The 13,509-nt window shown below is 43.7% G+C and overlaps 1 protein-coding gene across 1 annotated transcript; it reads right to left on the reverse strand.

Moving 5' to 3' along the window:
* Window positions 1–210: 210 nt before the first annotated feature.
* Window positions 211–12,862, reverse strand: CXCL14 (C-X-C motif chemokine ligand 14). The gene is made up of 4 exons (XM_006258695.4): window positions 12,577–12,862; window positions 11,513–11,618; window positions 4,276–4,383; window positions 211–1,319 (listed from the first exon to the last, which is right to left on the reverse strand). The coding sequence occupies exons 1-4, from the start codon at window positions 12,638–12,640 to the stop codon at window positions 1,304–1,306; spliced, it is 294 nt and encodes a 97-aa protein (XP_006258757.1). The 5' UTR covers window positions 12,641–12,862; the 3' UTR covers window positions 211–1,303.
* Between the last annotated feature and the right edge of the window lie 647 nt (window positions 12,863–13,509).

Here is a 13,509-nt window from a genome sequence, read left to right on the forward strand (position 1 = left end):
AAGATTATGGGAGTTAGATTGGACAGTGAGTGACATTTTCAGGTTACCCACAGTGTTACTGCTCTGTCTTGTCTATTAATCTTCATTCACTTACTTGGTTATGCTTTTTTCAGCTCCAATGTGACCTCAATTGGAAAAAACCCAAACCTGACACATTAGAGGCAGGTTGCGTTTCGTAACGTCTTAATGAAGTTGAAGCACAGCCTTCAGCATTTTTAAATATATTTTATTACTTATTTTTCCATTTGTCTTAGAAAGAAATATGAAATCCGCATGCAACTTTCTAAATATTTCAAACATTTAAATAGCATATGATAATTTAGCAGTACAATACATTATACAGAAAGATAATATAGGGAGATTTCCTGTAGTATATTTACACATGAGAAGGTAGTTTTGTTATTTCATTTTTAAAAAGAGGAATGCACTGCTTAACATTGGAGTATTACATTCAAAATAATGAATATGTTGCTTTGTGACTAAAACACAGATATAGGTTTTATATGCTTGCCCTACCAGATTTGTCATAAAAAGGTACCATTTAAAGAATTTTGCTACAAATCTAGGAAATCATACACAGGATTCTTGAAGCTTAAAATATTTCAGTACTGAAGCTGCAAATTTTTCTTGAAAAGAAGAAGAAGAAGAAGAAGAAGAAGAAGAAGAAGCCGTTCCTTAGTAATAAAATTGCTCTAGAAATGGTTTCTAGTATATGAAAACATTACCTGGGACATGTTGCACATCTCACCCTGCAGCAAAACCTCGATTTGTTAAAGAGGTCCAGAGCAATGTTGGTTCCCAGTGGATGAGAGCTGTTAAGGAGCCTCACTACTGCACTCATACCCCACTACATTTCAGAGGCACACAGCAAGTCCCTACATAGCCCTATAACAGTGGAAGCTGCACACTACTAGTAACCCTACCCACGGCACTAAAGCTTTCCCAATGCAAGAGGACAAGGGACACCATGGTATAATACCGCTTACAAATATTATTGTTCATCTAATGAGCTTATAAAGCTCGATTGCAATCATAGTGACGTATGAACCGATACAAAAAAAATCTCTTTAAAATGAAAAGCATGAGTTTTCCCATTCTCAGTACAAAGCAGACAGGTATGAAATCGGAAGTGCAAGAGACACTTATGAAATCTGGAAGCCTTTTGCACAGACAGCTATAAAATGTAAAAACTGACCCTTGGTAAAAAGTGCTTTATAATAATATAGATTTGTGTCTTATGTCTGTGTGAGAGAGAGAATCTTTTGCAGAGCCTATTCCATTCTTGCCACTGAGCTTTTGCCTCTTATTCTTCGTAAACTCTGAAAAATAAAAGAGGGAGCAAAATACTTCAATCTCTTTGGTTACAGAAGAAACAGCCCTTCTCCCCTCACCCTCAGGACAATAAAATGCTAGAAGACAAAGTCTGGATTTCAGGTGAATCAGGAGGAGCCCCATGAGATGTGTATGAGTGCAAGATAAATCAGAATATAGGTCTACGACTTGACACTTCTGCCTTCCATTAAGCATTTTGGGAAGAGAAAGATCTGCCACTGAAAGGATTACTAGGACATTTAATAGTAGGGCACCCGCACCCAACAGTATGTTTTTGCCATTGGAAAATCCCTAGCTAATATCTCAAATATGTTGCTAGCGTCCCTGGAAAGTGCTGAAAAACCTCAGGCATGCAGTGTGATTATGGCAATGAATGATGGCTTGATCACAATGAGGCAAACCTCCTGAGTTAGTTGTAGCACCTCTGGCAGGCTTAGTTTGAATGTGCTTTCTTTTTTGTAAGTGTGAGGGCAGAACGCACAACTCATTAATTGTTTTAATGCTGGCCTTTGGGGTGGGGGGAAGTAAGTAGAAAGTTGGCATTTCATGATGCACACTGCTTACTTACTGGCCCATAAACAGCTCAGGCAGAGCTTGGCAGGTAGTCAGGCAGAAAAATCACCATAGAGGGATGTCCCTTACATTCACTGCTGCTTTCTTCAGCTTGGCTATCTGCCCCCTGCGGTAGCAAGCAGGCCATCCAGAAACAGGACTGCTGAGCAAGAGCTTACATTTGGCCTTGGCTCAGGGAACTGGATTATGGGGGTAACTTTGCTTGACTGTATTGTGAGCTCAGGACTGTTCACATGGAAGACAGAAAGAGAACTCATGGATTCAAATAGGATCAGGATTTGGCTCTGCAACATTGCTGCTTAAGAGGCGGGGAGTTTCTACACAGACGCGCCTAACTCAAAGCCCGTGGAGTCTCTGCATGCCATACCTTTGCTAAATGACTAAGCCATTCATTGCACTTGACTTACTCTACATTTCATCTGATATCTGTTGTCATGCACTTTCATTCATGCTCTCCAGTTGCTCTTTCCCCGGAGACTGTATTAAGAGCCTTATACAACCAGCTGTTATGAAAATAATCTGCTGCTCTTTAAATCTTTACATGCTATTAAGCTTTACATTTTCATTCTGATTCCTTTTCTGCCAATTTTGTGAGATTACAGATATTGCTGATAGTTTCCAGGCCGCAAAGAAATGGAACTTTTAACTAAGGGCCCTCTGTGCAGTTAGGGATGATTTGCATGTACAGACCTGGTGGTTCAAAGGGCAGGAAGACTCTAATCTTGAGTGTTAAAAAGACAGACAATCAGATGAGGGTCACTTTTCTTTGCTAATGTGCTTTAATCGTTTGCCTTGAAAAAATGGGTATCCTTAGAGCTGCAGATTTGTAACGGAAACAGCAAACGAGATAAGGCAGGATATGTTACTGCTTGATGTCCCATTGCACACATATAATAATGTTTTTGTAGACAATTTAGAGTAGTTCGGGATATGGAGCGGCCTACACAGGTAGAGCGTGGTTCTCTCTCTTGCCTCCACGTCACCTGAGTAAATAGGATCTGTACAAGGAATTACGTGGTGAGAAGAGAGGGAAACTAATCCTGAGGTCAGGGCTTGGTGCAATTCCAAGTGTGGTTGTTCATGGGTCAGCCTACTGCTGTTGCTCCAGAACCCAGTGTTGGGGGTTCGGCATGCATCTCATTGCTCTTCCCCATGTGCTCCTATTAAGATCCCATGCAATCAACCTCTGCTATCATGCCACAGTTGAAGGGAGATGCCCACGTCCCACACATGGTGGTGCTTTCGGGTTATGTGGACCTTCAGCAACGACTGAATTTAGTCCAATAGTGCTTGAGCTGAGGGGTACAGTGGTTGGAAAGCGTGGTAGGGAGGACCTTGATTTTTCCCCTATCAGGATTATTCCTTGCTCTGATAGAGCACCCCCTTCCTCTTATACTCCTTTCCAGCCAAAAGACATTGGGGAGGGGGACATTCTCTGGAGTTCAGAGATGGAGCTTGACTCCACTCCTCTGCTGCTAATCTGCCCCAAGGAGTCATTGGACCTACTTACCTAGGGGAAGATTATTCAAGGCACAGAGGGCAAGGACACAACTTGCTGCCTTTGGAAGTCACAGGGAGTCAGGCAGCTGGATAATTAATAATTCCCTTTAATTATTCATACAGACAACATTGTCCAAGGGACAGTGATAATCTGTGTTTATTTTCTGTTGAAACGTGATGACTCGGCTTGTGAAAAATCCAGGTGGGAGTGCAGAAGGGGAGCATGTCCTACAGCCAAGGCATGGACTGTTATATTGTGAACCAAAAGCTGTTGAAAATGTGCTTACTGCTTAAGAATGAGGACCAGGAGACCTCAGTTTTATTCCCAGCTCTGCCCGGGATTTTGGGTATGACCTTGGGCAAGTATAGCCTTTACTGGCCTGATCTGCTTTCCCTGTGAAAGGTGGTGATCGTCTGTAAAGAGCCTTGGGGACATTATAGAAAAAAGTCCTTGACTGTGAATAACCAATACTGACATTCAGAAGAGCCTAATTCTAAACTAAGGGAAAAGCTGCATCCAGAACATCTATTTATAGATGAAATTTTGTCATCCAGTGACTCTGGTGTGTTGAATTCATTGTTCACAGGAGAAGTAATAATCTCAATCTATTAATAGTCTAATCTGGTACCTTATTTTTCACCTGCAAGTTGTGATGCTTTAAAAAATGCTCCCAGTCAGCAAATAATATACTCTCTGTAACAAGTCAATTCAGATGAGTCAGTCTGATTGGCATTTGAGCTGTATTTCTGGAAAGAAGGGTGCAGGTACTAATCCACCTACTTTTCTCTGCTTCCATGTATCAAACCCGACATCACTTCCTTTCCTGCAGGAAACCAAAGGATCTCCTGCTGAGTGTGCTTAATACCTACCTGCCTTTGTCCCTCCACATTTTGAACCATTTAAGTAATCTCTTTGTGCTCTGGAGTTTGGGATGCAGGCAGTACTGTCCACTTCTGGACCGTGAAATCGTTGTTACACTGAAATGGAAAGATCACAAATAACTTGCATTTGTTGTCATTTAAATTTGCATAAGAAACAAGTAGACCTGTCTTGCTTGGTCTGTAGGTAAATTGCATGGATGCTAATTGATGGCTAGAAAATGATATTTACAGGTTTGCTTTTAGGAACTGGCTTGTAGGTAAAGGAGATATTGTATTAGAACAACAGTTTAAGGGAATGGCAAGGGTTAATTGATTTCTAAAAGCCTGTTTGTCACACAGGTTCACAACCTTTAAGGCAGACAGGGTGTTCAAGGACAATGGACATACACATCCTGGGAAACTGAAAGCATCCAAACTTATTTTCACAATAGAGATAAGCCTGGCTCCAGGCCTTTGGTGCCTACTTTGCAAAAACTCTTGGGATATCCAGTTTGAAATAAAATGACCAAATTAAGGTGTGTGCATGTGATAGGTTTATGAAGATAGGATTTTGGCTGGCAAAACAGAACATGGACAGCATGATGGCCCCAAGGAAACCAATCAGCGATACCTGGAAATGAAGAGTCATCAGAGGAGAAAGAATTCAAAAGGAGGAGTTTTCACAACAGCAAGTTGGCATTGATCCCTGACCTCCAAGTTTGCTGACATCAGACATTCAAGCAAAGAAACTCAAGGTGGCATTTATGTACCAGCCAGACACACTACTTGCCTTGTGCATATGCTAGGCACTGGGGAATTTGGGTAATGTATGTTGTAATCTTGCTTTGCCTCCATTGCTTTTATTTCCTATTGCTGCATATGAATAAAATTCGCCTAGTATCAACTGGAGGAGTTGTGATCTGTCTGAAAGTGCTCACCTGGAGCAAGGTATTGCGGCTGGGTTGTGAATCCAGTGCCAGGATTAAAGAAACTTTTAAATAGGCACTGGAAGGATAAAAATGATTTATAATCTATGGGGTGTGTTTCAATTCACAGCAGTAACGGTTGGCCAGACCCTCAGCTGCTGAAAATCAGTATAGCTCTATGACCATCAGGGGAACCAAACAAATTCATACCAACTGAGGCTTTGCATGTTAGCTTGAATCAGTGGTTTTACTCCACTATTAGCCTGTTGACTGTTAGCCAAATGACCATTCCTTGCCCATGCAAACAGTCCCACTGAAGACAACGCATGCATGGATTAGATTTGGATCACTGATATTGTCCACCGTAATATTTATGTAATAGTATCTTGGGACTTTTTAAGCTTCTGGATTCCCCAAAAAGATAAGCTATGTGCAAGACAAGCTGTCACCTAGGGCTACCTCCAGCCTTATCAGCTCAGCCTTGCTTGTGGTAGGACCAGAGGGATAACACGCAACGACTGATGTCACCTCATCCTGGAACTAGACAGGCAGGGAAGCCAGGACTTTCTGCCCTGTCTGATTTCCTCCTACTCTGCCCTTTGTCTGAATGTTAAGCATTTAACTTTCAGCAACCCATCACAAAGCTGCTGAGATTAACATTTGACTGACCAACTACTGAAGCAGGTCAAAACCAGGAGAAGCTCCTTCTAGAAATGTGTGAAAATTCATTGCATAGCATATCCATAGCATAGCATAACATAGCAGAGACTTGAGTGGGAGCACTGTGATACCCAAAAGCTTGTTTCAGTCTATCCCAATTATGCAGCTGGTCCACTAAAATATCTCTCCAGCAAGGATTCATGTCTCTTTTCAATTCAAAGTTTTAATTTCTAGGAGTTTGAAAGGGACTGATTTCCCATTCTTCAAGCTATATTATGTTTCCTGTTTCTTATAGAGATTTCCTATTTTCCAGAAATAAGACTTGTAGCAGGAACATGTTGCTTGCAGGTAAACTAAAGCAGTTTGAATTGATTTAAAAAATATGAATTTCCAGTGAAAATATGACAGTAAATCAGAACATTCTGAGAATGCTGAGTTTTTCTCTTGCACAATATTTCCTCCCCAAACTGGACCCTTCTGGACAGGGGCATGGGGAACCTTTCATGCAAGAAATGTTTGACTTATTCTATAAATCAGCGCTGGGGGAAATATGACTTGTCGCCTATAGCTACTGGGCTGATTTTGGGTTGGAGTTGCCCCCTGAGCCAAGGGGCTAAATATATTTTTCCTCAACCTGTAATGGGATGTGGCTAAATTTTGTGGAGTTTCTCTTATACCAAGCAGGTATAAAATAATGCAAAAGCATTAGACATTGTCTTTCAGGGAATGTCTTTCTCCACAACTCAGATTCCTTGTATTGACGATATGGGACAATTTCCTACTAACTTAGGCAAGGCCCTTGCTTGAGGGCCTGTAGAGGGTGTCAAGATCGGGAGCACACTATTTCATCCAGCAGCTGCCATCTTGGCTGTGGCTTTGGGGTTGTATGTATGAACATGGCTCATTATACTTTTCTGAAGTACCATACGTATTCATACCAAATCATTGGCTAAACAAGAAGATGAACAATGCCTCTGAATACCAGAGTCAAATTGTGCTTCAAAAAATGACTAAGGACAATTGTATTGAACTTTATTACCAAACTGCATTACCATCCATAGCAAGATTATCTGGCCACCTAGATTAACAGAAGGATTTTTAAGACTAAGATACACTGCTTTATAACAAATGTGGACTCTATTGCTTGGAGTTACACCGCCTTAACTTTGTGCTGGACAACAAATGATCTTGAAGGCTAATCTTTATTTTTACGAATCAATCCTTGTACAAGACATTTGGGTAATGTCATCAGATCAAAACATACTTGGATGCACTAGTTTGTTTTTGGAGTGTTACCCATTTTGTGGCAGATGTGCTTAGATACTGCTCTTTACACCTCTGATGACTGTAAGCTGGAGGTAGACACAAACACAGGTTTCATCAAGGAGCAGAACTGCTTCTGTCCTGCAGCTTTACCTCTTCTTGGTGTGTGCGAGTCCTGGCACAGCAAGGTGGATCATTGCTGTTGTGTAGGCAACACCTCTACCAGTGTAGTCAAATAGGTGTTGCCTTTATGACTAAGCCTGTGCGTACAGAGCTAGCTACGTGCCTCTCAGTTGGAGGTCTCTGCGTATGTACTGGAACATTCACTTCAAGACAGTTTTGCAATGAGTCTGATGCCCACGTACCACCCTGAAGATGGAGAGGTACTGGACAAACAGGGTAGATGACACATAGGATTCTGAGGTTGGGCAGGGACTAGTCGACTGCCCTAACGTACGCTTGACTGACTATGGCTCCAAGACTTGGTAGTCAAGAACAGCCGGGGTGCATGTCCACCCCTATATAAGCACAATGAACAGGCAAATGTGCTGCCTCTACTGCTCTTAGGAGTTTACCTTAAGGGAGATCCTAGGTGGCTGCAGCTTCTAGCTGCTTTGCCCACCTCAGAACTGGGACCATGAGAAGAAGGTCCAAGCCATCCTCTAGCCTTTAGTCTAGATGAACTGGATAGCACAGCTTTGAATCCGACTCAGCCTGTACAGATCGGGAACACAATCACTGCACAAAATCCCAAATGGCTCTTAGATAAATTGAGCTGTCTTTTTTCCTATATGGAGTCCTAAGGCTTTGTAAACCCAGGGCTAAAGCCCTATATTTGGAAAGGCTACATAGGCTGTGCATAGTGACACCTTGTTATTAGGCATGCCTACATAGCAAAATGGAGGTGTGGCTGGAGTATATGCTACGGATAGCAGTAAAGATGGGGCAGCACAGGTTTTAGCATGATCGAGCAACCAATATATGGACTCTGGAGAGTTTGCAGCTTGGTCGCTAACAAATGCTGAAGCCTGCACTGCTGTCTGTACCTCTACTAACTAGATGAAGCCACTACGGGTAGACTAGCATGTGTCTCAACCACACCTTCATTTTGCTGTGTAGACATACCCTTTGGTACCTAGGAATAGGATCCAGTATGCTGAGTGCAGAGCTGCCCAGGAGGTAATGCCAGGAGAAGGGAGGTTAGAGAGCCAAAGCTTATTAGGAATGGAAGCGTCTCCCTTCTCTTAGGATTCGCAGCCATAGGCTATCTCTTGGAGTTAGGTCCCAGGTCAGCCCTTTCCTGCACGAAACACAGGATGAACAAATGGGCCTTGTCCCCCCTTATGCTCTATAGCCTAGGAAGCTGTCTTACGGAGTGCCAATGTGTGCACTGGTAAAGGTGTCTTAGTTTAGGCTGCTATGTGTTCACATGGCCACCCCTTTGTGTCTGATGTGACTGAGCTCCTCAAGCATCAGGGGCCTGGACAGAGTCACAAGCAAGACGTTCCTCTGCCTGCCTCAATTACAGGGTGGCCTTCTCAGAGCGCACCTACCAGATCAGGCCTCATGCTGGACAGGGCGCTACACCTCCTTATTCCCTTGGGGCACCATCTGCATGGAAGGTCCAGGTTCAAATCCCTCCTCTGCCTTATTTGGAAGAGGGATTTGAGCATAGATCTCCCATCTCCATGGCTAGAGGCCTACTCATGGGGCACCAGCGTCTTCTGAAGTAGATTTTTCTCCTGCTAAAAGCTGTGTGATGTTGCATAAAATTGTATGCTTATCAGCTCATGGTCTGGGACATGGGAGCATCCTCAACACTAAGCTATTGAGTCATTCGGTCTCTGCCTCAATGGCTATGTATTTGATAGAAAGTGGATCTACTTCAGAAGAAGAGACTCATTCTTGCTTACTCTCTCCATCTAGCCCAATGAATTATTTCTCATCCACTGCAATGGTAGGGTACATCACCTAGCTTTCTGCTGGTGGTTAGGACAGCTTTCTGGTAGGTGGGAGATGTGGGTTTGGGTCCCCTCGAGCCTAGGAGGGAACTAAATGAGTTTCACACATCTGGGTTCAGTCCTTTAATCACTGAACTACTTCCTTAGCGGGGAAGAGGGAAGCAGTTTCTCCTCCGGACCTGTTTGAAAAGGAAGGGGCCACCCCCACTGCCGCCCCGCCAAAGCCATCTCCAGCAATCTGACTTTTCAGCCCCTTGTTGTGAAATGCCAGTATCCATCGCTGTGCGTCTCGCTGCAGCCTTCCACTCCTGTCTAGTCTGACTTTCAGACCGCAAGGAGGTAGGGAGCAAATGAACTATTTACAACACGTGGGCCTTCTCTTCCCACGCTGGTATAAATTGGAAGGCACTTCACCGAAGCCTGAGAGCCTCCCTCAGCCAAGTGTGTCACAGCACACGGATGCAAACCCAGAGTAACCCCCAGGATTTAGATGGGGTTATTCCAAATGTGCCTGATTTCCGGATGATCAGTGCCCGCTTGAAAGTTTGCCCCCTCTTGCAATACGTTTTAGCAAAATCACGGCGTAATTTGAACGTTTCCCTAGCATTCTTACTGCGGGTGAAAAGTTGCATGAATGAGATCTACGTTATACGTATTGCTTTCCTCTCTCCCCTTGCCTGCTACTTGTGGCTTGTGCTTCCAGGGCTTTGGGGCAGACGTTTCTTGTGGCCTTATCCTAGAAAAGCTTGGTTTTGTTTTCCTGACACCCTGCAGCTTCCGCAGGCAGCCTGCTTCAGGGAAAGCACATTGCTGCTTGCTTTCCTAGCTGGCAATCAAAACTCGTAGGCTCAGACTGAAGTTCTCCGGCAGCTTTGAATGCTGCTGCACTCATCTTTTTGTTAGCCCCGGGGTGATTGACATAAAATAGAAATAAATGTTTGCAACAGCTGAGTGAGAAATGAGGGCTTATTCCTGGGTGGAGGACCGTTGATTATAGAGATTATTCCAGAGGCTTCTTCCCCTCTGAGAAGTCAGTGCTGTTTATTTAATCCCTCCCAGAGTTCAAAGGGTGGCTTTTTTAAAACATTTGCATGACACATTTATTTCCAATGACTAATCGGGAACCTGAAAGTTGACTTTGCCACTTGCCGCATGCCACCCTTTTGCAGTTTAAACACTGAAGAGAGAACAGCTCCAGCAAGCAAGAGCTAAATATAAACGCATTAGTCTGGGCAGCAGAGACCAGTTTCTGTCTGAAGATAGAGGTGTGCAATTTACACTGGATTAAATATTACACTGACGTAAATCTGGAGTAACTCCAGTGAAATCAAGAGCCTGGATCCTTTCCTTGTCCATCCAGCTGGCCATTTGGATGCTGATTTCAAGGCAGGCAAGATTGGAGCCAATGAACCTACTCCTAATCTACATAACTGCATGCAATTTGGTCTCCAGTTTGCATTGGTGCAACCGAGAGAAGGATTTGCTCCATCGTGGTGAAGAGTCAGGTCCCTACCACATCATGATCTACTGAAGCAGCTTTCTAAGGAAGTGGATTTGGTCACATTTGCTGATAAAGAACCAATGCCAGATAGCAGACACCTGGCCTTCGTGGTGGAGATGTGTAAATGTTGCCTCTCTTCCCTGGGATAGAATAGGTCTTTCAGCTATTCTGACTTCCCAGGCCTTATGCAGTCACATATCCTGATTTGTGTTGTGCAGCATCTATTCAAAGCTTTTGCAATATGCAAGACCAGATGTGTAAAACCTGAGAAACGCCAATCTTTTGAAACCGAGCTACATGCTATTGACCTGATCCCGAGAGAGATGGACGCCCACAGCCCTCTGCGCTTTCCCATTCATAGTTTTAGTTGACATTTCATTGCAGCACTGGTCAATGCATTGCAATCAAGCTGGATGCTGGTCGTGTTTTATTACAAAATTCTGCCATCTGTTCCTACCCAGGCTACCCCACTGAAGACAAAGGGATTGCCTGGATGTAACTGAGACCAAAATCTGAGCCAATGGATTTGGATGACTATTCGCTGCTGAAACACTTGCATACCTAATTCTGTTCTCATTTGTCGCTCCCTAGGTAAATCCAGAGTAACCTGAGTATAGTCTTCTGGATTTACATCAATGCATCTGAGAGTCGAATTTATCCCCATCTCTTGTTAAACTAATAATTACCCTCCTAGGCAATACCGTTCTGTAGAAATGTATTGGAACAAGCAGATTCTTCTATATTGAAAAATTATAGATGGGGCTTTGTTCAAGCAGATACATAGTTTATTGCGCCAAACATGCTGGAAATCGGTGTACCAGGAAATCATAAAAATAAAACCTAGCAAAGAAGGAGGTTAAAACACAAGTGAACAAGAGGGATGCAGTTCAAGTGGTATAATGAAACACAGTAGAAAAGAACAGACAAAAACTTACATGATGACTTTTTCCTCACAAAACGGATACTTTGGTTTGATTTCCACCTTCTGCACATCAGAGAATCTTATCTTAGGACCCTTCCTTGAGCATTTGCACTTTGATCCTACAAGAGAAAGGATTTACTCGTGTGTGGACAAAGCTTACTGCTGCCCGCATGCAGCTAAACTTTTCTGTTCTTGTTAGCTAGTGCAAGCTGGAAGTCAAGGTTTTAAAAACCTATAGAAAAAAGTTAAGCTTCAAAGACCTGCGGAGGTTAAAAGGGTCACTTTGTCCTTCAGATTTACCCGAGAAAAGTTTAATAACTCCCCGAGAAACATACAGGAAAGTATTGCAGATGCCGTGCTACGGTAAATAGACTGCAGCATAGCTAATGCTGACTTTTTAAAATGCACCTGCTATGATTAAACTACATGCAAAAGGAAAAAAGTCACCATCTGGTTTAGGGCTGAATGCACATCTTTGTCGCTGTCTCGCTCTACTTTTGGGAAACTTAGAAGCAGAAGTCAGGAGAAAGGCACTTGCACTTGAATTCACTCGCACAAATCCAGAAAGGCTCATTCAGAGCCTGATAAAATTTGTACCGATCGTTTTCAGGCAAAACTAGAAAATCCATTTACCTGGTTTCTGCCCTCAGCTAAATCCACACTACCACACTGAGCTAAATTCTCCTCGCTTTACCAGCGAAAAATCAGGGATAGCTGCATCTGAAAGCTGTTACTCCCGATAGGCTCCTGAATCACCGAGCAGAAAGTGGTCCTCTGGGTTATTCATAGATGCTAGGATCGGAAGGGACCTCAACAGATCATCGAGTCAGATGATAGATTCAGTTCAACGCAAGGCAGAACTTTGCCCTATATGTTTTACCCCAGCTGGCACCGTTAAAACCCCCCCACCAATATTGCACCCCTTAAAGATTCAGCGTATCAAATCCTTGTCCTGACTGACTGAGGGGAGCAATACTCCTCATTACAAGTATTTCAGGGAGTGAGCCAAAAGTACCGAGAAGGAAATTCGTTTGAAATTATTTTAAATGGGGGAGAGACATTAATAGGCAAACTTACCTTCTGTGCTAGCTAAGTACATTGCCAGGAACAGCAGGAGCAAAGCTGCTGTCAGGAGCTTCATGGCAGGACCTCAGGTACCTAGAGAGCTGTCAGAGAGATCTCACTCGTGTGCTTTCTTGGTTCTGGGCTTTGATCGGGTTCACTGATGCTGGGGCTGGATGCTGCCAGGGGAGGAACTTCAGAGGGTGCCTGGGTTCCTCTCTGTCGCGGCTGCTGCCGCCTGCTCAGGCACAGCTCCTGTCTGAGCTCTGCTGCCTTCCTTCTCTTGTCCTCTTTTAAAACAGCTCCTGCTGCCCTTGCTACGAACTCATTAATATGCAGAGCGACTCAACGACTCACTGCAATTTCTCAACACAAAGGAGGGAGGGAGGGGACAGAGGCTTACAGAGACCGAGCCTGCCTAAGAGAGCTGATGGATTTATTCTGGAGAGTAGGAAAGGGGAGAGAAAATCCGATATTACATTTGAGCGGGGAGGGTGGAAGGTGAGGGAACCAGGTTGTCTGTGCATTTGCCAACCAGGCGAGGCTCTTTTTCCCTCGGCAGGTGGCATGAGCACCCTTGGGAGGCATTCCCTGGCACTGCATGGGCAGTGGTACACTACTGGGGATGGCCTGAGTTACATTTTTCATGGTTTATAAGACACAAACGAGTGGTAGAGATGGGAGCTGTGCTCAGAAACTCCCACTGGTAATGAAAAGACGGTGAGGAATAAGAGGCTTCAGGGAAAGTTTGGGGCAGATGTGTAAGTTTTTCTTCCTTGAACTAGTGCCTCCTTTGTACCAGGTTGCCAAATTTTAAGTGACATTCAATGCTTTAAATGAATAAAATAATCACTGAAGGGGTACAGGGTTTAAATATGGCATATTTCTGATAGGAAGGCTTTTGGGGGTAGAAATTTCTCCGTATTTTGGCACATTTGAGCAATATAC

This window comes from Alligator mississippiensis, chromosome 9 (genome assembly GCF_030867095.1).
Source record: "Alligator mississippiensis isolate rAllMis1 chromosome 9, rAllMis1, whole genome shotgun sequence".
Taxonomy (NCBI): domain Eukaryota; kingdom Metazoa; phylum Chordata; order Crocodylia; family Alligatoridae; genus Alligator; species Alligator mississippiensis.

What these genes read in the sequence shown, in the direction of transcription:
- CXCL14 (XM_006258695.4), bottom strand. Translation starts at nt 12,640, where the DNA reads ATGAAGCTCCTGACAGCAGCTTTGCTCCTGCTGTTCCTGGCAATGTAC. An exon ending in GTACTTAGCTAGCACAGAAG is followed by an intron (nt 11,619 to 12,576) that starts GTAAGTTTGCCT and finishes TTTCTCTTGTAG; the next exon opens with GATCAAAGTGCAAATGCTCA. An exon ending in TGTGAGGAAAAAGTCATCAT is followed by an intron (nt 4,384 to 11,512) that starts GTAAGTTTTTGT and finishes TTTCCATTTCAG; the next exon opens with TGTAACAACGATTTCACGGT.